This window comes from Tetrao urogallus (assembly GCF_951394365.1).
Source record: "Tetrao urogallus genome assembly, chromosome: 3".
NCBI lineage: Eukaryota > Metazoa > Chordata > Aves > Galliformes > Phasianidae > Tetrao > Tetrao urogallus.
Window position 1 is genome coordinate 92,622,819 of NC_136815.1, and position 23,890 is coordinate 92,646,708.

The 23,890-nt window shown below is 35.3% G+C and overlaps 1 protein-coding gene across 1 annotated transcript in view; it reads left to right on the top strand.

The window, feature by feature from the left end:
- CNTNAP2 (contactin associated protein 2) overlaps positions 1-23,890 on the top strand; it is a gene marked incomplete at both ends in the record, with an annotated part of 665,714 nt that overhangs the window by 334,575 nt on the left and 307,249 nt on the right. Inside the window, 4 exons of the mRNA XM_079533370.1 lie at positions 4,571-4,774; positions 6,008-6,192; positions 10,079-10,222; positions 15,042-15,306. Of these exons, the coding sequence (XP_079389496.1) occupies positions 4,571-4,774; positions 6,008-6,192; positions 10,079-10,222; positions 15,042-15,306 (798 nt within the window). The remainder of the gene's footprint in view (positions 1-4,570; positions 4,775-6,007; positions 6,193-10,078; positions 10,223-15,041; positions 15,307-23,890) is intronic.

Here is a 23,890-nt window from a genome sequence, read left to right on the forward strand (position 1 = left end):
ATTTATATTTCCTCTTTAAATATGTATATTTATTTTCAATACTGTCAATTACTTTTCTCCTATCTTACCACATCTTTGTCTCTCTTCCTCTTTTCCTGTCTCTGTCGTGCACTAAATAAATATATAAATGTGTGTGTATACACTTATACACTCTTTCCTATTAATAGTAGTTACTTTAGTGACTAAGGATGAAAAATACCATATATTTACACTTCAATTATAGGAACGATATGTTTTACTGTCTAAGTACCATGTCTTGTCGTGGTTATTATCATGATATTAAATAGCTGAGGGTCATTGTAGAAGGAACATAAGTCATTACCACATTTCTACACATAATGACTCTTAAACATAATTGCTATGTAATCTTTAGATGAATTATTATATTGAATTATTATATAGGCCAATGCTCATGCTGGCAGCTTAGCTAGGAATAAAGAAAGCTACTCAATCAAAGATTAGTTCTGTTTCTTTTTTAACTGAATGATTTTCAAAACATAATATTCAGGTTCCAGGCTTTAGAGGTACGTGATACTTTTACTCGACTCTGTTAAAGCGTGTGATATGAATTTATATAATTTGATAATGAAAAGAACAGAACTGCATGACTGCATGACTGATCCAGGTATGAAAAGGATACTTGTATTTCATGAGCTACACGCTGAGAACCCACAAACCCACAAAAATCTAGTCAATGTCTTGATCACATGCTCGACAGTCAAGGTAACTTAGACAGATGTTACAAAGAGATACCACCTGATCTTAGGGGAAAGGTGATATGTTCTAAATAGGGGATTTTACAAAACAGCAGAAAATTAAGTTCTTCCCTTTGACCTCCTTTACAGGATGTAAAGTCAATGCTGTGGAAGTCATGATAGGTTGTGGTGATCCATGAAAACATCTACTTATTAATATATATCTGTACATTTACATAGGCAATTGGAAAGAGCCTGAAAACCTTTCAGTGATGTAAACATGTCTATTTTTGTGATACTAAGCTGCTATTACGTCTGTTGTGTTCAAAAATAACATGAAATAAAAATGCTCTGTAGGTGCCTTTTACTCCAGCAGAATGTAGAGTAACAGTGTCGTAGAGAGACATGAGGAAACTTGCACTATAGAATCTATGCCCTCAGTCTTCTTAATCTCTTTTACTTCCGCAGGAAGAATTTTGTGAAGCCTGTGACTGTTTCAAGTAGACAAAGAAAGTTTGCCTGGGCTGTACTGAGTAAAGAGGAATTGTCTAGGGCTGTATATACACAGGTTACTGAAAGTAATGCTTCCATGGAAACTACAACAGATACGAAGAGCATAATAACACTATTTGATAGAGCAAATTCGCAGTTTCATAACACTATTTTCCAACAAAATCACCACAATTAGCTCTGTATTTTCACCAAGGATGAACAAGAGATATCAGGCCGTTCTTGTAAAAATCTGCACCAACAGAGATGACTAGCTGTCACTGTTGCTGAAATCTACCACCCACCAGCTCGTGTTCACATCCACTTTGTGTCCCTCAATGTTGAGTAGTTAATGTCAATGAGTGCCAATTTTCCACCTGGAGGAACTGAGTTATCCACCTTTGCTTCTTATGCACTTCCATGTTAGAGGCTATTTTGTCAGACCACCATCCTGTTTCCATCTGTCACACACAAAAATGGAATATGGTCAGGAAGTTTCAGCCTCTACTACCACACTACCAATATCTGTCTCTGTCGCCATAGGCCAACATAATAAATCAGGAGGCATTATTTTTGGAGCATCTCTTGTCAAATATAGAATATAGTGTGTGTATGCATGTAAGTAACAAAACTTATTTTAATTTTTAATTTTTAAAAAGGGTCGGGGGAGGAAGGTAAAACATAAAACCAGTAAGATATTTGGCTTCATTTTTGTGAAACTAATGCATCTGTCTGGTTTTATAGTAATGGTTGCAATTTCTAGTGAGTTCTCAGAGCGTTAGTGAGAGACTTTTGATGAAATTTTATTCGTCCTGTGCTTCATCCTTGATTATTCACAACTTTATGTACTGTCAGAGAGCAATGACATGAATAAGTGAATGGTGAAGCAACTTCCAAAAGTTACAAGTCTTACAAAAGTCTCATGAAGAGACATGATCAAGGCTCTGAGTTAAATATCTGATTGTAATTCTACACATTACATTTAAAAATCTGCAGGTAATTTATTCATGTGAACTCAAAATAGGGTCATGAGTACAAAAAAAATAAATTCTTTTTGGCAGTCTTGAAACATATTCTCAAATTCCTTTATCAAAACAGAAAGCATGGCTGCATGTTTTTCACTGTTCACAGCTCTGTTTTTGGCTAAAGTATTAAAATGCATACAATTATTTGCCATAACCCGAGGTAGCTGTACACTGAGCACTCCCCATGTCCTGGTTTCAGTCAACACGATGTTAGTAGCAGATCTATGTGTGGTTGTTGCTAGGTAAGCACCTAGGGTCAGACCAGGCAGGTAGGTTAGGAAGACTAATCCCCATGGCGGTGAGGGGCAGAGGCTGGGCCTCTTGACAGGCTGCGCTGGGTTGCATGTGGCCTGTGGTCCATGGGTTGGACATGCCTGGTCTAGCTGGAAAGATCCTGAAGGACATAATGTGTTGGTCTGTATATCTGAAAACTCACTTTGCTTAATGATGAAAATATGTATGGACAGGCACTTAATGAACATAACTGCAAGCCTTGGTCTGAACTGACTGTTGCTTAGTTAATGAATAGAAGATGGGTTGTGGATTTTGTGACTGAACAATGAAATAGGAATCATTTATGAAATATTGATTTTGTTTGTACACATACTTTCAGTAGAAAATAAACATCATGAAGCTTGATACAGTGCTTTTCCTGACACTCAGATAACTTTTTTATTACTGTAAAAATGTTTCAGGAAATTATAGAATGTGAAAAGAAGGCTACGTTGATGCTGTACATAAGCAGTCTCTTGATAACAATGGAGGACTGAGAACTAGCAAAAATTGACTCAGCAGATCGTTTTGGTATTCCCTAAATTTCCAGACATTTAGGCGTGGTTGTAGGCATTTCTTTAGGCACTTCTCTGAATCTGGATGAAAAATAATATTTCAAGAATTACTTCTAAGTAAGCATTTTTTAAAACGCATGACATATGTTGCCAAAAACAAAAGCAACCTTTTTAACATATTAGAGGATAATGTTGACTACCGAAATTTGAACTGAAATATATACAGTTTATTAATCATTTATATTTATATTTAATATTGATCATGTACAAAATGCTTTAATGGATTTTTTGTAAGATTCTGCTGCACTAACTGCACGATGGAATGTTTTTGTTTGTGTGTTTTTGAGAACATCTGAAAGATCCATCATGATAACAAACACTGGTTAGGATTTTTAGAAAGTTACAGTCACACAAGAGACGATCATAGAAGCAGGCAAAAAAGAGAAAGATGTTATTGAAGAATTCATGATCAAATTTTATTTTTTATTTAACTCAGAACATGAAATGAATTATACTAATATGTTGAGCCAATAAAAGTGGACGCTTCTGTAGAATATAAGTGGGAAAGACTCTTTTCTTGAAAAAGCTCAACATTTTAAAGAATTATTTTTAAAGAATTTAAATTATTAGTTGTGAATAATGAGGAGGAAATACTGATAGAAACAATATCTAGGGCACTTGTGTCTGGTCACAGGTTAAGTGGTTTATAAAAGGGTTTTACTAAACAAATCTCTGTAAATTTTTAGAGATCTACGTGTTTATAGACTTTTACTAAACTATTTTTAAAAGAGAAGATTCAAAACTCAGTAGAAGTGTGCCTGTTCATTGAAATGAAATTCTGTGGCTATTACTTCTGGACCTTGCATCCAAAAAAGTTGTGAAAAATTGTGTCTCATTCTTAAAAAGTGAAAATAAGAGTATGTCAAATTTTGTAGTATCATTATGCTACTTTTACATGAATATTGGATTAACTTCAAAAGACAATCATTGCATCCCTCAGTTTTCCTCCCTGATTTTGAATAAAACCAAACCTAGATAAAATCTTGGTCCAAATTATAGAATTTTTCTTCCCAAGATCAGCTGAAGCTGAATTTTATCAAACATTTCTATATACAACTGAACAAGGCAAGGAAAAATATTTTAAAACCCCTAAAAAATTTCTTTAGTTTCTTGACTTAGTGTTTACAGTCTTCACAGATGCATACAGTTGATTTTAAGAGGTATAATACAAGTAATTAATGACAACTCAGAAGTTGTCAACACTAGTTAAGAAAATGCATAGGAAAGCAACTGCATTTAAGAGAAGCCAAAATAAATTTAGTACTGTGGCAGAATTTGTTCCTCTGATGCTGCTTTTTTACATCCTGTGAATTACACTTATGCCCTTCCTGGTTCCTACTTTTTATAGGGATAATCCTTGTCAATAGAAAATGTACTTGCAATGCATACTGCACTTGCACAAGTTTTTATTATGTTCAGATACAATCCACATACAGCATATCTGTTTTTCCAATAGCTACTGGAATATATAACCACTCATAAACAATGTTATATATATTCTTTTTTTCATTAGGGGCTGATGTTATCAATTTTGATGGTCACGTAGTGTTACCATACAGATTCAGGAACAAGAAAATGAAAACATTGAAAGATGTCATCTCTCTGAAATTTAAGACCTCTGAAAGTGAAGGTGTAATCTTCCACGGAGAAGGACAACAAGGAGACTATATCACCTTGGAACTCAAGAAAGCCAAGCTTTTTCTAAATTTAAATTTAGGTAATTTTTTTTTTTCTTTGGTCTGCTTTTGTGTCCTTTTTAACACTTGTTCTGGTTTCAGCTGAAACAGAGATGTCTTGGCTTTTGCTTAGCGATGGGAGCATTTCCACAGCCAAGCCAGGACAGACCACTTAGTGTGAAAAAATAGTCACCACTATAAGTGGTGCAAGGGGAGGGTGGAGCTAGAATTAGGCCAAGGGTTTTTCTATACAATATGACATGCTACTATGCTAGTCGGTCATGACTACTACCTTCTGCTGACCTTCCACAGATGGGGAGGAAGCTGCATCCCATAGTCTGAGGGGAATGAAGAAAGTCTTCAAGGCCTTGGGACGGTTGGTGAAACGGTCTGGGGTGCACATTACTTTCTCTTCCCTCCTTTCATTTTCAGGTGATGACATGGGATGGAATAGAAGGATCCAGTCCATAAATGCCTGGCTACAAGACTGATGCTATAGGCAGGGCTTTGAGTTCTTTGATAATGGCTAGTTTTATAAGACACCAGACTTGACAGTAATACATGGAAAAGGTTTATCTCACAGTGGTAAAAAGGTTCTGGGACAGGAATTAGCAAGGCTCATTCAAAGACCTGTAAACAAACTTTGAAGGGGGATGGGAATGTAGATTGACTTTCACTTGTGGAGAAGTGCTCTAGTGTTGATGAAGACTAGGACATGGGACAGACACCACTTGAGGGTTGCTGGGCATTGGTTGGTATGGAGTAAGAACTTGCATTGCTGGCAGGCCACGGGTCAGCAGGCAGTTGTATTTATTGCTGTGGATTGGTCTGTAGGTAGAGAGTAATTGCATTGTATTGATATATCACCAGCACAGTTTCACTGTTGAGAATCTAATACAAAGGCTATTCTAAAAAGAGTGACAGCTTTTTATTTCAGTACTGTAGGAATTAAAACACAGAGAAGTCTTAGTTGAATACAACTTTGCAACAGAAAGTAGCTATTGCTTCCCTGGTATACCTTCATACACCTACTATGACAAATATTTATAGAGTTCATTAATGTGATTATTGATCTATTTGATCTAAGTATTTGAATTTTTGTGGCATCAAATCTCCATATGGTATATCTTATCTTCATAGTGAATTGAATTCCTCCAGTGTGAGGCTGTGTGACTGTGTGACATGATTCAGGTGAAGTATTGACAGAATGAGAGGAAAATGTTTGCCTAACTAACATGAAATGAAAATTGCTTTTCTTTCTATTCTTATTTCAGGTAGCAACCAGCTTGGCTCTATTTATGGCCACACATCCGTGATGACCGGCAGTCTCTTAGATGACCACCATTGGCACTCTGTCGTTATAGAACGCCATGGGAGAAACATCAATCTCACCCTGGATAGGCACATTCAGCATTTCAGAACTAATGGAGAATTTGACTATCTGGACTTGGATTATGAGGTAGATTGTGAAATCTATATATTTTCACTCAAATTTTCTTTATAAAGAAAAGTCCAATGGGAAGATAAACTTGAAATAATTAAAAATGTTTTGTTGCTTTTTTTTTAATGTTTTTTTAAATAACATTTTTTTCCTTACATTTCTTTCAAATAATCTATTCCCTTACGTATAAATTCTCTTCTTCCCTTGCTATCAGATCTTGTCAACATTCATGGGCTGATTTGTCCTGGTTTCGTGAAACCGGGCAGAGGGACCTTCAGATCCGTGCCCAGAAAAGGGATAAAGGAAAAGGATAGAGAGATGGGCCTATAATAGAACAGCGGCAATGATCTGAGGAGAAACAAATTGATTTACTAAATAAGATATTGAAATGCAAGATAACACACTATGATACAATATAATACAATATATTAGAACTGAAGCTAATAAATAAAAAATAATGAGTGTCTGAAAACTGAAGGCCCTACTCTAATGCTGAGGCAAGATATAAACAGAAGGGAAGAGAATGAGATCCCGTGACTTTGCCAGGGATTTTATCTCTTCACTGAATGCAAAGTCATCTGGGGTATGTAGCTCTTCTTCTCTTCTGGGACAGATACCTGGAACTGGAGCATTAACTCTTTAACTCCAAGTGTACTACACGATGTTACGATATGGAATACTGATAACCAAAAATCATAAAACCATGACAGATCCCATCTGTTATAAGGCTCATCTTAATCTTTTGTTTTAAAATGGGAAATATATGTAATTCAGTAAGGTTAGGGTACACTATAGCTAAGCAGCTGCTGTAAGCACAAAATTGATTAAAAAAAAAAAATCATACCATCTGCTATTACTTTCAGGTGCACATTTTGCACTTGAATCAGGCAAAATTCTTTTTCAGTGACAGCTAATATAAATTTGTAGCAAAGGAAACAGATTAGAACTTTTTTACTTACCAATGATGTTGCTCTCCTTAGGCAAGTAAGTACTTCCTTATATTATCACAAATACATCATCACTAACTTACTTCTATAAAGAAACAGTAAATTAAAAAAAAACCCTTTTGTTTGATCAGTCAGTTAATGCCCACAAGTGTTGATGAGAAACGACACTACACTACTACTCTTAGCCTGAAAAGCTGTCATAAAAAGCTGAAGGAAGAAACTGGAGAAAGGAGCGTGTACTCCTGGTAGAAGAAGATCAGATTATGGAATATTTGAGAATGCCATACACTCTTAAGTCCACAGGCCCAGATGTGACACACTCATGAATGCTATCATTGCGATGTCCTTCTTGATAATCTTTGTTCAAGAAGTTCCTGAATATCGAAATAGAAGTTATTCCTGCCTTCAGGTAGGATGGAGTAGGGTCAGAAAATTATAGGCCAGTGGGTAGCTCCTGATCCCTGGGAAGGTGAATCAACAGGTAATTCTGGAAACTGCTTCCAGGCACACAAACAACAAGAAAATAAACAGTTGCTGTCAGCATTGCTTTCACCCAGGTGGAGTTATGTTTAACCAACATGATGAGCTTCTATGATGAAATGGTGAACCTAATGGATGAGGGGAGATCAAACCATATTGCCTATGTGGACTTCAGTAAAGCTTTTGACTCCGTCTCCCATAATATCCTCACAGAGAAGCTGTTGAAGTACATAGACTGGATGAGCAGATTGTAAGGTGGTTCCAAAACTGGCTGAATGATCAGACACAGAGGGCAGTGGGCAGCAAATTGTAATTGGAGACCAAGAGTAATCAGAATACCTCAGGGATGGTTAGCATCTTCATTCATTCACCTGGATGATGGGATAGAATACACCCTCAGTTAATTCATGATGATACATAACTACAGGGAGTGACTGACTCATCAGAGTGTTGGGCCACTAATTGGTCATAGAAGACCTGAACCATGCTACCAGAAAGTCGATTTTATTAAAGATTTTCAATTGATTGAACAACAGAAAATGTTAGACAGAGTGCCGTAAGCCAATTTACATATGTGTGTAATATATGTAAATAATGTATTAGAAGCAGTAAGAATGGAATCCAGGAGATACAGCTTCCTCTCTTCTTTGGCATTAGAGACCTCACTGGCAGTTTCTTTCCAAAGGTACATTTCAATCTCCATTTAAATAGATTTACTCATGTTTAATGAAAGTTGTTTTAATGTGTATGAAAACATGTTCTGTGGTTTATATAAAAGGCAGAGCCTTGAGTTCTCCATCCTTTACTCTCAATTAATTAACTGACTTTGGATGTTAGACTACATTTAAATACACTGCCCTTATGATAAGTTAATCTGTAGGTGGTAAATCTCAATGAATCAAAACAATTTTTCATACAAAACACTGTAATTCCAAACACCCCTACTTTCCTCCTACCTTCACTCAGCTTGTAACTGAACATAATGTCAAGTGGTATGGGATATCTCTTTGGTCAAGTGGGGTCAGTTGTTCCGGCTGTGTCTCATCCCAGATTTTTATGCACCTTCATTCTATTTGCTGGTAAAAGAACACGAGAAACTTAAAAATCTTTGATGCTGTGTAAGCACAGTTCAGCAAAAGCTAGAACACCAGTGTGTTACCAATGCTGTTTTGGTCAAAATCCCAAAAAGACCATTTGGCAACAATAAAACACTACAGTTATATTCTCCAGTTGTGGGTTTTTTTGTTTGTTTGTTTGTTTTTTGTTTTTTGTTTTGTTTTTTTCTCAAAGTAAAGTCAAATTAGCATAGAACATCTGAGGATGTGCATGCAGTATTCTTACATAGCTAGTGCGTACTATTTATAAAAACATTAGTTTTCAGTGGAGTAGTTGAAATGATATAATTCTTGTATGCAAAGAGAATGTCTCTTTTAAAATAGAAAATAGTTCCTTTGAGCTGCATTTTCATGCTCTCAGTAACAACCAATTGAGCTAGCAATGAATTATATTTGAAGGCTTGGCTCTACCAAATCTCAGCTGGAGATGCAAATAGAAATTTTTGTGAGCTTTCTTAGGCTAGGAATTCCAGTTGTAATGACTGTTTATGCCTCAATATATTTGATATAAATACTTAACACAGATTGCAAAGATAAATCTCATGAATTCTTTATTCTTCATATTTGGGCTGCAAAATATTTATGAAAGAATGTAGCTTTTATTCACTTCCAAATATTTCAGAAAGGCACTGATAGTGTAGAAGTCTGTGTAGCCCCTATAGAGTAACAGGAATTAATGAGCAATTCTAGTTTGTATAATATTTATTTTTTCTTAGTGTTTCAGCACTATGGTCTCTGGGTAACCCAGGGTAATTAAATTGGTCATGAATAAATAAACATTTATTTTTCGGCCTACTAAATAATTTCTTACTGACCATAGCTACATGATAAAATCATGTTCTCAGTATTAGAAAGTGAACCTGCTTAGCAGGAGATAGTTTTTTGGACTATGTGATTCTGTAAAATTCTGCTAGATGAAGTAAATATGTAAATATTATAAGAAGCAAATACATTGTACTGAAGCCCACAGTTACAACTGCTACATTGTATTCTAAGTTCTGGCATAGATTTGGAGCTGAGTGAATGATTCAAATCAGGCTATCTATCTGACTGATCTCTAATCTACTTTTGTTGAAAAAGTACTGAAATGGATATTTATTTCAAGTTGTTAGTAATTTGAAACAGGTACTGAACAGTAGTGATCAGAAGATCAGACCATATGTAACAGATACATGTTTTCTCTTTATTTGGGAAAACCTAATAACAGATAGAGTTTACCACCAAAAATATTTGCAGTCATGACTTCATCATAGACTTTTTCCTGCTTTTCCAATTTTTTGATACTTTCTTTTTCTAGTAAGCAAAAAGCTCAAAGCCCTTGTTCTCCAGTTAACTGTCTTTCATTTTCTGATACATTCAAAGATAACCTTTGGCGGCATGCCTTTTTCTGGGAAGCCAAGTTCAAACAGCAGAAAAAATTTCAAAGGCTGCATGGAGAGCATCAACTACAATGGCAATAATATCACTGACCTTGCTAGAAGGAAGAAACTGGAACCCTCTAATGTGGTAAGAACATAACTTTGTCATCACCTAAACTTCTAAACTTCTGCTTCTCTTTCTAAGGAAAGTTTTTGAGTGTGTGACAGATGTTCTGAAATCATATAATATACAAAACAAAGTTTGTATCATGCCTAAAGATTTCATTGTACATACTTTTATGATATTGCTTTGTTTGTTTGTTTGTTTGTGTTTAATATCTGGGAACCTGTTTCTGCTGGGATTTAAGTTTCAGCTTTCCAGAATTAGCCGTCAGCATCAGGTGAATGTTTTTTAAAAGAAAACCAGCAGATCAATATATTCATTTTTGCTTTCCTTTCATATTATAGTAACCTAGAACCAGGATAGACAATATTGATTGTTAAATCAATTGCAGTGTGTCAAGGCTCTAAATCCTGATATCTTCCATCCCCATGGAGCAAGTAGCATGGGTGTGCAAAATCATTTGAGAGGCATTGCTCAGAGCCATTTTGTGGGAGCTCTGTAAAGCATCAAGATACTGAACTTTGAAACTGTTATTTAGGTTATTAACATTACAGAGGTTACTAAAATTATATTCTATTTTTTTTCTCTCCAAAGCATTCATAGTTGCTTTCACATTTAAACTTGTGTCTTTCTGTAAGGGCTGATTAGGAAATTACTGTAATTTCTATATTTTTTAAGGACCTAGGCTTTCCTAAAATAGTTGCCGGATTACATGAGCAATGTGCGTAGGAAATAAATGTATAATTACCCTGAATTTCAGATAGATTTGTTCAAGGCTTTCTTCTGTACAGCCTTCATAAAGCCCTGCTCACAGTATGTATAGTTCCATTACTGCTTTTTTCTTTATGTATTTACATAATTCATAGCAGTAAGCAAGAATAAGACATAAGATAAACATATACAGTAGAAATAAAGTGCAGTGACTTTTCTTGGATGGACGTGCAACTTAAGAGATTTCTGTAGGACAAACTCCAGCCTTGCAAAAGCATAGCACAGCTAACAGTTCTGTAGAGTGTCTATAAAATCCTCTTTCTGGTTTATTTGGATGAGAATTTTCCGTTTGTTTGGTTTGTTTGTTTGTTGATTAAATTCTGTTGCCTGTAACATTAAAGCAAAATCTGCATATGTAGATTTGGTAGTATTAGTGGTTCACCACAAAGCTGTGGCATGCTAGTTTAATCTGATGATTCACTTGATTTCCACTTCTGACAATATAAAAACAGAAGTGACCTTTGCTTTCAGATGAATTATTTAAATTTCTTCTGCTGTTCAAAAACAAAATTAGTTTCACTTATGAAATCAACATGGATTTTTATGTTTCTTACAAAAACTTTTATTCTTCTAGTTTTGAGCCTGATTTAGTATGAAAAACACGAAGTTGAAACTAGTATTTTTGTTAATCATGTTCATGTTATTAGCACTTAAGCAACCCAACCAGGATCAAAGCTCCATTGTAGGAACTGTGCAGATGTATAGCAGTAGACATATCCTGCCCTAAACAAAAAGCAAAAATAAATAATGTAGTGAAATGGAACACAAACTTATTGGTGAATTTAAAAGAAGCATCATAGGGGAGAAAAAAAACAAAAAGAGTTGGGCAAAGAATAAAAAAAGAGGTTTGAGACAAAAAGAAAAACGTCCTTACTGTCAGATTTCAGAAGTTGTACAATGAAAAGGAGTGAAAAAATTAAATTTATGCTACGAGGATGTCCAGAAAATCTAAGAAGTTAATCTTGATTTTACACTGAGCAAAAACATAATTAATAAAAATCCTTAGGTCTCACAAACATAGATGTCATGATCATAAATGCAAGAGTCTTTCAACATCTTCTTAAGCAATTTATTAATCTTTAGAGGGTAACAGTGTGGAACAAAAAAGTTCTGCAGTCCTCTGTGATAGAATAAGTGGCAGCAAACCTTTAAGGAGAATGAGTAAGATGGATGGCCTTAAACAGTTTTTGCTCTTATTAATAGAGCCTGATTTGTTTTCACAGAAATGAGGCAAATAATAAAAATACACAAAAAGGAGAGTAGGAGAGAGAAGGACAACAAGAAAAAAATTGGAGTGTCAAATTTTCTCCCAAATGGACTTGCAAGCAAGAGTTGGCAGTGACTTACTAGAGCATTAATTTCTATCTTGTTTACAGCTTTATTCAGGTCTAAGACAGAAAAAAAGAACATGCACATGAGTCTTCCGTATTTTCTATGTTATTGAAAAGAATAAGGTTATGTATGGTAGTTTATATTTGTTTCACTTACATTTACAAGTACTAAAATCTAACAAGTTTCTCAAAACCTGTAATAGGAAAATGCTGAGGGGAATCAAACCTGTTGCTCCCTCTTTACATACATTATGCTTCTCCCACTTCAGTGGCTGCTCTTCCATGGATTAGTGAGTGCAATCATGTATAAACATAAGATAAACATTTTCTTTAAAGCATGTTACACTCAAATAAATATTTGAGAAAAATAAAGAGATAACCTGACAGCTATTAACCAGAGTTTAACCGGACCCTTTACTATATGATGTATAAATACATGCTAAATGTTTTATTTGCATGTCTCACTGCCCACAGAGCTATTCAGCAAATTATTCTGAATCTATGCAAAAGAATCTCTTACTCTTTGAAAAATGGATTCTTTTACAGAAACAAGCTGCAGATTAGTTCTAACTTTTAGCTAGATCTAATGACCAATCTGTATCCAATGTCTTTGTTTAAAAGAGGGATTCTCTTGTGAAGTACAGTCATAGTGGGAACTGATAATTCAGTTCAGATTAATCTAAATGGTTCAGCAGGGAAAATACAATTTTGGATAGCAGAGAAATTGGAATTATGTGTTACTTCCTCAAGAAAACTTTTATGCAGTTAGAGTGTTCACGGTAAATGAGCTCAGTGATTAAAAAAAATAATAAATTGAATGCATTTGGAACCAGTAGCCTAAGGGAGTGCTTTAAGTGCGAGTATCTTGTGCATCAGTATGCTTTGAGAGTGTCAATTTGATGTGAAAGACTTCTTCTAATGTGTAAATTGTTAGAACCTCTTATTAACAACGCTTCCAGAAAAATTTATAAATGTTTAACAAAGTGCTTTCTGGGTGCTACTGAAATGACATCTGTGGCTGCTGTCTGTAACTGAATCAGAAGGTGCCAGCTCTTACAAAATGCTGTTGTCCTCTGAATCTGTGTGGGTCCTCGCCAACACAGAAACAGAATAAATTTTTTTACTCCTAAAGTGAATATTATGCTGAGAATGTTAACAATGGATTACAAATGGCTTTTCAGTTGATCTCTAGGGTTTTGTTATTGGTTTGTTTGTTTGTTTGTTTTCTGTATGTTAAATCTAGGATTGAATAAAAAAATATGTATGGCACATTTGGAAATGCTCAGATTAACAGTATCCAAATCAATATGTTAGCTATGTGGACTTACTGCTTAGTAAGCTGAAGAAAAAAAAAAAAAGAAAGAAAGAAAATCTCTGGGTGGGCTACTTTTAGACTGAAAAGAAATAAATTCAATATTAATTCAAAATCAATATAAACAAATTCTGACTATGTGATTCCTACTCGAATTCTGAACAGTATTCAGATGAATGTTATATCTAAACATCTAAGTACCTCTGACAATATTGTTCAGTCCTTAATAATTTTTAATGTGGAAATGTAAAGCAAAAGAACTGCTTCCCTGATCATCATTATCATTTCTGTATCTGCATCAGATAAAATCTTACTTTCCGAAATTAAATGGAAATTACCATATTGGTGAATATTGATTTGGCACAGTACATCAGAAAACCCAACCATAAAACACAGTCCACTTTGCCACATAGTAGAGCTGTTCTTCAATAGAACATATGCATAGAATCTTTGCATTCTATGCATTGATTAATTAAAAAGTCAGTTCTGCAGAGAGATTGCCTTAGGTAAATGCATGTTGTTATAAAGTAATAAAGTAAGAGCTACAGATTGATTATTATTTCAAAAGAAAAAAAATAATGTCTATAATACAGCTTGGTGTTGTCTTCTCTTACGAGAAAAGACATTAGAACCTGAGTGAATATTTCATGTCTACAGCTCTGGTCTTATTACAGATATATTTTAAAGCTTTTAAATTCAGGATAGTTTACTAGATTTTTGTCAGTTTCCCTAGGAATGAAATTTCACAGAGTGCAAACTCCAAATTCTTTTACAAAGGAAATGACTGAGTGATCACAATTATTAGATTTTGTTCATGGTCAGCTACTCCAAATCAATTAGCTTCATGAAGTACTGCATTTGCTTTTTTAATATTATCCAGAAGAAAACATAACAGAGAAGATAGTTGCTCACAAGTTATATGTCTTTATTTTACAACCTCACACATTGTTTATGTACATAGACTTGTTTATTTAAAGACGTTTTGGAAACTTGACTTCATTTTCATGAAAAGATGAGCTATTACCCTCCTACGGATATCTTTGCTGACCATGAATAGGTTCAAGTTTCTCTCTGATTTATTTCTTCCTCTTTGAAATGGGAATATTAATGTTTTCATGCAAGGTTTATCTTAGATGACAATTTAAAGGGCACAGTGTGCATCTTACTATACATACGTACAATGCAAAATATAATTAAGCCATTCTTTGGCACAAGCCTCTTGGAAAAACAGAAATATCAACAAATACATCAAAATAATAACAGTAATGATGTTTAATAATGCATTTTTTACGTAGAACTGACATGAACTACAGCAAACTTTGAATTAAATAAAACCTAGAATACTTTTCTAGAGCTGTCTATGAATTTAGTGGAATCTTATGATTTTACTTATGTTTTTGTTTTTTGTGTGTGTGTGTGTTTTACTCAGGGAAATTTAAGTTTTTCTTGTGTGGAGCCACATACAGTGCCTGTCTTTTTCAATGCCACCAGTTACCTTGAAGTTCCTGGACGTCCAAGCCAGGATTTGTTTTCACTCAGTTTTCTTTTCCGAACCTGGAACCCCAATGGACTTCTTGTCTTCAGCAACTTTGCAGATGGCCTGGGGAATGTTGAGATTGACATTAATGAAGGCAAGGTCAGCGTTCATATAAATGTCACCCAAGTAAAGAAGAATCAAATAGATATCTCATCAGGTAAGTGTTTTCAATTGATAACAATTATTTGTTATAAAATATTTGTTTAAAAGCATAATCGAGTTCAAAACTGGAAAAACTCTTTTTCAAATTTAAGAATCGAATTTGCAACTGCATATTTATTCATACCGAATCAAATCCTTTATTGTGTGTTTCACTGAGCAAGGCTTAAAGGAATAATAAAAGTTATTAAAATAACAAAATAAGAAAGAACCCACAAATATTTTTATTCTGAGCAAAACGAGAAGACGTTTCACTCTTTACCTGCAAGGCATCTTATTTTCTTTTTTTCCATAACTTTTTCAGTCTTCTGTGCAAAAATATTTGGTTTCAACAAGAGAGAGTAATGTAAACCCTTGCTGAGAATAGTCTAGTAATAAAGAAACTCTGCAAGCTGTTGTAAACACAAGGCCAGTATGAAAAAACTATGGCATTTTTCAAGCATTCTGCATAATCGTATTGGAGAAGTAAAAGCTTTCATTACTTATCTAAGGAGTGTTTGGGAAATGCTGTGTGAAAGAATTACTGAGCATTAGGCCTGCTTCTGGAAGGTAGGATGCATGTTCATTTCAGTTCATACACTTCATAAAATTGCTTGATGAATCCTAGGGTCAAGAGGGAACCGGCTGATATAGCTGCTGAATCACTCACTGTTATATTTGAAAAGTTATGACAGCAAAGTGAAGTCTCCAGTAGCTGGAAAACATCACAGGTGGAAAGCAAGACCTAGGTAACTACACACCAGTCAATCTCAGAGCTGTGCCCGGGAAGACTGTGGAGCAAATCCTCCTTAATTCTATGTTAATGCATACGGAAGATAAGGAACGGATTAGAGACGGACAAAATGACTTCAGTCATGTTTCCTGACCAATTTGATGGCCTTTCATAACACTGACAGCACCAGTGGACAAGGGAAAAGTAACTGGTGTCATCCATCTGGACTTCTGTAAGGCCTTTGACACAACCCCATATCAAAAGCCTTGTCTCTGAATTGGAGAGTTGAGGATTTGAAGGGTAGACCATGCATTAGAAAGGAATTGGCTGGGTGGCCTCATCCTGAAAATTCTGGTTAATGGCTCATATCCGAGTGGAAACCAATGATGAGTGCATGTATACCTCAAGGGTCTAAATAGGGACTAGAGATTTTTAATAGCCAGTGAGACTGAGTACACCCTCAGCAAGGTTGGTTCCAAGCTGACTCAATAGAAGGAAAGGATGGCACACAAAGAAACCCAGACAGGCTTGAGGAGTGAGCACATGTGAGCAACAAAACCAAGTTAAAAGTCCTGTACCTGGGTTGATACAATCTCAAATATCTGCACAGACTTGGTGATCAACGGACTTAGACCAGCTTTGCAGAAGAAGACCATATGGATTCTAGTAGATAAAATACTGGACATGACCTGAGCATGTCAGATCAGAAAGAAAAATTTCACCTTAAGCTGAATCAAAAGAAATCTTTCAGGGCTATCAGGGTGAGGGATGTATCTGTCCCTCTCTGCTCTACCCTCATAAGGCCCCATCTAGAGTACTGCATCCAAGTCTGGGGCCCAGAGCACAAGAAGGCATGGAGCTGTTGGAACAGGTCCAGAGGAGGACCACTAGGATGGTCAGAGGTCTGGAGCATGGAGTCATGGAGTTCTTCTACAAAGAAAAGTTGATGGAACTGGGCTTGTTTGATTTGGAGAAGAGAAGGCTCTGAAGAGACATTATTGAGGACTTCTGATACTTAAAGCAAATTTACAAGAAGGATTGAAAGAGATTTTTACAAGATCATTGACAAAGAGTAACATTTTTACATGCAAATGGGATAAAATTAAATTTTATATAAGAAATAAAGTATTAGTAAAGAATATACTGAGGTACTGGGATAACCCAGAGAAGCCATAGAAGCATTCTACACTTCCACTCCTTGGAAGTGTTCAAGACCAGATTGGACAGGTCTTCAAGTCACATCAACAAGCAAGAGGTATGCCTGTCCATAGCAGGTAACTGGAACTGGATGATCTTTTAAGCTCCCTTTTGACTCAAACCATTCTATGATTATATGATTTTTCTAGATTGTACTTTCATTTCAGATACTTTCAGGCATTTCTGGATCAGCTGTGATATTTAGTATTCTCTACATTGTGTAAATTAACACATGTTGTTAGCAAATTCATGACCTAAGTATGAGGTAAGAAAATAGAGATTGCTTGCAAATAGATCTTGACACGTACACGAATGTATGTGCACACACACATTACTTAAGAAGGTTGTATAGAATTTTAGCTATCTAGCAAAAAAAGGGCAATTTTTCTTTTCTTTTCTTTTCTTTTCTTTTCTTTTCTTTTCTTTTCTTTTCTTTTCTTTTCTTTTCTTTTCTTTTCTTTTCTTTTCTTTTCTTTTCTTTTCTTTTCTTTTCTTTTCTTTTCTTTTCTTTTCTTTTCTTTTCTTTTCTTTTCTTTTCTTTTCTTTTCTTTTCTTTTCTTTTCTTTTCTTTTCTTTTCTTTTCTTTTCTTTTCTTTTCTTTTTTGCCTAAAGTTATGTGTTATTATTTGCTTAATCTTAATTCCATGGTGAAGGTATTCCAGTTTTCATCAATAACACTGACTCAAATTAATTACAGTTGGGTTTTTTTGTTTGTTTTTTTCTTATGTCCATTATTCAACTTGGCATGTGAAAATATGTTTTAAACATAGTAATATCAACAGGAACTTAATCTGTTTAATTAGTGCACTTTAAATGAGAGTAATGTTTCATTTGGGAAGTGGACATTTTTGTCCACAGTTGCAGGTTGGCCTGCAACTACACAATATTCATTGTTTCAGAAAGGAGACTTAACAGATGCAAAATATTTGGCAAGAAAACCGTTGTTTTTAGGGATCAAAAAGAAAGAAAGAGAAAGTGCTGGAGGCCTAGACTCCATTTAGGGCATAATACTTGTCTCTACACACGAAAATAATTTAAATTACTAGCTGAGAGATCAGGGGTCCTGAACCACGATATGTACATTATTGTTGATTATGTATAGTGTGTCATATCATTAAAAAAAATAAAAATGTTAATGGCACTGAAATTTCAAATTGGGTACCACTGTGCATAACAACTGACAAGCTATTATCTACGTTGATTAAAACTTCTAGTTCTAGTGTTTTACCTTCTCCAAAAGCAAGGAAAAAAACAATTTGAATGTAGGCATTATCAGTATTTGTACTTGTAATAAAACCAGGAACAATCATAGAATCATAGAATAACTTTTTTGAGTTGGGAGGGACTCTTACAGACCATTGGGTCCATTTCCCCAGTGATGAGCAGGGACTCTCACAGAGGTCAGAGACCTCAGACACCTGTCCAGCCTGGCCATGAACATCTCCCCACAGGCATAGTGTTGTCTTGCCCCAGACCTGTACAAGACTACAAAGTGAGTCACCAGCTCTGGATTCCTACTTAGGAGGGGTCTGCTATCAGGATAGACAGCCAAGTCCCCATGTAAGCCCACTCCTCTAGGCATCAGCCCTGGGAAACGTGCAGCCAAACATTCTTCAGAAAAACATCTCAGAGAGATTTCTGTGAGCAATGGGGGACATTTGTTGAAGCAAATGGATGCTGGGTGAGCAATAATTCTCACTCAACAACCAGCCTGGGGACTCTGTTCTTTCTTCATTTCCATTCTTTCTGATGGAAATGTCCTTGAAACTTAATTGAGTTTGAATGGAATTTTACACTTTTTGAATTTCCAATCTTATTCATCATTAATCCTTAAATGTGTATTCCACAGTACCATTAACAATTAATTAATTTAAAATAATCACGTATCAAACTTTTTTAAAATTCTATTTGGAAGGTAGGAGACCCAATTACAGGCATGGAACTTTATGTGCTGAAAACTGAAACTCAATTTTTCATTGCTCTTCAGCAACATGAGCAAATAGATTACCTCCTGCGATAAGTTTCTGACAGTCCCTCTTAGTTTGACAGTTATTTTAGAGAGAGTCACTTTTGTATATAATGAAAGGAAAAGCTGCCAAGCATATGTGCATATTTTATGCTTCTTAAAACTTAAAAGCCAGATGAACGATTCCATCTTTAGTCATGCCATTCTAAATTCAGAGTATCTGTACTGTCCTCCAGGTTTACATCAATGACACAGAATGGCATCTAGCCCAAGGGCTGAATTATATTTCTTATACAGGAAAGGCAGCTTTTATAATTGAGTGTATCAGTTACTAGTTTGAACTTTTTCTGTGTTACTACATTCATGTGAAAATATGATGTGCATTTTCTCATATTGGCATCTTCTATGTATGCCAAAAGAGTTAAAAGCAATTTCTATGCAAGTGTTTCCTTGAAACTGCAACATCTATAGTCTTCATTGTCTAAATGTGGAGATTTTTTCATGTTAGTTCACTTGAGCTGCAAAAATACATTAAAAAAGTAAAATATAACAATTAATACAAATTTCTAGTTTTAAGTTGATAGCTCTGCATTTACTATGTTTACATCTTCAAAAGATGGTGAGTCCCTTCAGGTGTTTTTGCAAATTGCTTCTTTTCATTTTTAAATGCTGCTGAAGTAGCAGCTCATAATCACTGAAGTGAGATAGAGCAACCAAAGTCCTTTTGATCCTGTAAGCTGTCTTTGGACAGCACTGTCTTTGGAAAGCTTGCTCATTAAATTTATGTATTTGAGTTCAGAAAAATAAAGATAAACAACAACAGGAAAAAAACGCCTTTAATTGCCCTGCTGTGAAGCAGCCACTAAGAAATACATTGTTCACTTCAACGTGAAGCAGGATTTTATCAAAGGTTTTCACTGAGCACAAATACTGAAAACTCTATACTTCGTAGAATGCTTCCTTACTAAAGAGAAAAGTTTGGAGGCATTGTATCCCATATCTTTTCCCCTGGAATATATGCATATGCAACATTTTAAGTTTCCATTCATTTAAAAAGCAAAAATGAGTTTTGTCTTTTTTTGGTAGATTTAAAATAGTGGAATGACACAATCTAAGCTCTCATAATGGAGGATTTCATTTATTAAAATGTTCAAGCTCTTCTAACACCTCTTTTTATGCATACAGTTTTGCATATAATTTAGGTACGTGCACGTAAACCAGCTGCCAAGTGGAAACAGCTTAACCACAGAAGGAGCACACAGAAATAAAACAACGAATTTAATACTCTGATGTTGGTACTTAGCCAATTACTTCTTCAAAGAGTGATACCAGATCACATGCCTCTGGGATCTGGAACTTGCATCTCTAAGCTGATGTTACCGATAGCACTGAGCCTGGGACAGAATAATGTGGTTCTGATGCATGTTAAGGAGAATAAGCCTGGCTTTTGTTCTGTTAGAAAGAAGTGATATATCTGCTGAATGATAAAGCTTTGTAGTGTGTCACGTCAAGCCTTTCATTTACCAGGACCCCAGGCCCTTCTCCACAGGTCCTGTAAGGTTATCTATATGCTTAAAAACAAGACTAGAAACAATTTCTATCAAGTATTCTTATACTTCAGGCTAATTCAGATTGATAGTGAATTTCAAAAATCTAATTAATTATTTCAAGCCTTTGGGACGAAGTCCTGAATCAAATATATATTGTCCTGACTTCGGTGGAGATAATGTTTTACACAGAACTTGAACAATGTTTCTACACAGAGTTTGGGTTATATTTTTTTTCCTAGAGAGAAATTTAGCCTGCTGCTTGTATCCACTCATACATGAAAGTATTGTTAAACATGCACTATAAATTCTGCAAGCAAAAATAGATTACAAAAAGAAAAGTCTTTGTTGTTTTAGTTGAAGATGCCTGGGATACTGAAAGATAAACCTAAAATGCATGTTTAAGACATGCTCCCTTATATTCATTATGACTAGAATGACATAAAAGACTATGAAACAACAAATACTCACTATTTCTCTTTCTTAGTGTGGAGATAGAAGAGTACTGAATTTTTTTCTACCTGGTACAGTTCAAAAAGAACTACCAAATCCATCAATGGCCTAGCCACTCACAGCTCCCTAGCTCCTCTTATCTCCCTAGCTCCCTCTTGGGATACAGATATTTCTTCCCTTTCTTCAAAAACAACAGGGCATATTCTGAAGGCAATAATAAGGATCTGTGTATGTAACATAAGACAATACATCTAATCAAATTTTCAAGTAATCTTGCAAGGCTGCTCAGTTCCCAACATTCTGAAAGCTAGAAAATTATGTTTTATTGAAAGACTTATTGAAGAAGCTTGAAAATAATGTGTTAGTTTATTACTTCCTGACTTTATTCTTTGCTTTATAGAGACTTTTATTCTGCTCTGGTTTGTTAACTGAGTCGTACTCATCTATTAAACAATTACTTCAACTTCCTTGAATGTTTTCTCACTTGTATGGTATTAAATTCTGGTTGCCAAATTTTCAAAGAAAATAAGCTTTGTTTATGTACAGTTATTTGCCATGTACAAACAGCTGAACAAATTAGCTATTTTAACCTTTTAAAATATGCTTTATTTTTAACGATATGGTCTGAGGCTCAATAAAATATGCTTTACAATATGTCATCAGAATCATTTCAACACCAACACTGAATATAAAATTACAAGAGCACAAAGGAGTTACAGAGATTAGCAAAAGACTAGTAATTTTTTGTCAGTATTATTATTATTATTTTCTAAATGGTAAATTAAACATATAACTCTAATTTGTTTCTTAAAGTAGATCCAGCTTTCCAAATGAAGTCTGTCCACAAGGCAGATTATTTTTCAATTCCACTACATCAAGTAATTACAAAATTTCTAAACCCATGTTTCTGCAAAAATGAAGCCTAGATTAAAAAGCAAACAAAGTACGTTCTTTGTGGCTCATGGAGTAGTGTGTACAGACATTTCCTCATCTAGGAAATTGATTTTTATATAGAGAATTTTTGTGTTTCACTGACTATGGACATATCAAAAAGCAACTTCAGAGTTATAAGCGTACACATCATCCACTTCTTAGAACAAATTGTCTCTTTTAGCTGGCTACCGTCACTCAGGACTCTGACATTTTACTAAGGAGTTAAGTGTTGTGTCTTCAGTTAAGGAATTTATGTACCTGCCTGGTAACCATACCCAGTCCAACTGATTAATTGCTGCTCAGCCCTTCAAATGAATTTGCAATTGGTTGGATAACAGATACTCCCCAACTCTCCCTGGATGTGCTTACTGCCCTCTCATTGACGAGACATCCTTCATGGGATGAAGAGGATAGTGGGGACCTTGCAGGTCCCTGTGCCCAAGGAGTGCACAGGGCCCAGGTGTAGGGGGGGGTCAGAGCACCTGGTGTCTCAGGGAAGCCTGAGGGAGCTACATTCAGTCAGAGTGGAGGAAAGAAAATACTGGTGGGGGGGTCTGAGCATTGCGTACTCATTCGTAGGCCTGTTGGAAGCAAGAAGACAAGGCCTGGCTTGTCACCAGTGCTCAGTGATGGAAGGAAGAGAGGCTCATGCTGGATAATGAACAACTATGAATTAGGCAAAAGAAAATGGCTGTTACCAAGAGGGTGCTCAGGCATGGAACTGGAGCCCAGAGAGGCTGAGGAGCTCTGTCCTCCCCAGGGTATCCATAATTGATGGTGTTTGACTGAACAGACTCCTATGAAGACCGTGAGTTTTTAGCCTGGAGAAAGCTCTGGGGAAAACTTATTGGAGTCTTTTGATACATGAATTTACATATTTTTTTTAATCTTCAGACACTATAATGTCTGGAATGTGCTCTGTTTGGCACATGCTCTGTAACCATTCACACTTTCTGGAATTTTTACTGTAGAATGTCTCTTGTATGGATACAAGATATAGACTTGGGAGCACAGCATCCATCTTTGCTCTGATCAGTGCATTCTAAAATGATACCAATATATCACCCATTAGAGTGGGTAAATTTGCAAAATCTTCCATTTTCATGCCATAAATAACTTAAATAACCATTTTAAAGGACATTCCTAGGGTGCTAATGGTGTTATTTTGATTATTACTAACAGTCTGGTGTCATAACATTTCTATTTACCCCTTCCTCCATATTTAATTTACTTATTTGGATGGGACTGCAAATGCAACTGAAACCAAATCCAGCCCAAGTCTAACATCCAGTTTTCTGTATGTTATTTAATTTATATTATTTTTATTTTAACATACTTCATTTTACATACATGACGAGAGAAACAACAAAAATACTTACTGTGGGAGCAAAGAGAGACAAGGGCCTATAAAGTATAAATGCACATACTAATTACACCTAAATCATGCTATTTCACAAGCATAATTCATTTTAGAAGAAAATATGAATGTTTTCTGAAAAAGACTTCAGTAGCTCTTGTCAGGAAGAACAATAGTTTTTAAGCAAAAGGATCATTGATGGCATATTAAAAGGAGGATATTTACTGTCCATGGATTACTCCAGGCAATAATTTGGAGATAGGCATTTAAGAAGTAGAACAATAATATTCTGGTGCTTCCAGACTGTAACAGGAAGAACCCAGCCCTGAAAAGTTAAGGATGTGCATTCCAGATGAATAACTTTATAGCTGCAATATGAAGAAAATCATTTTAGTTTTTAGCATCCTTTCTCTTCTT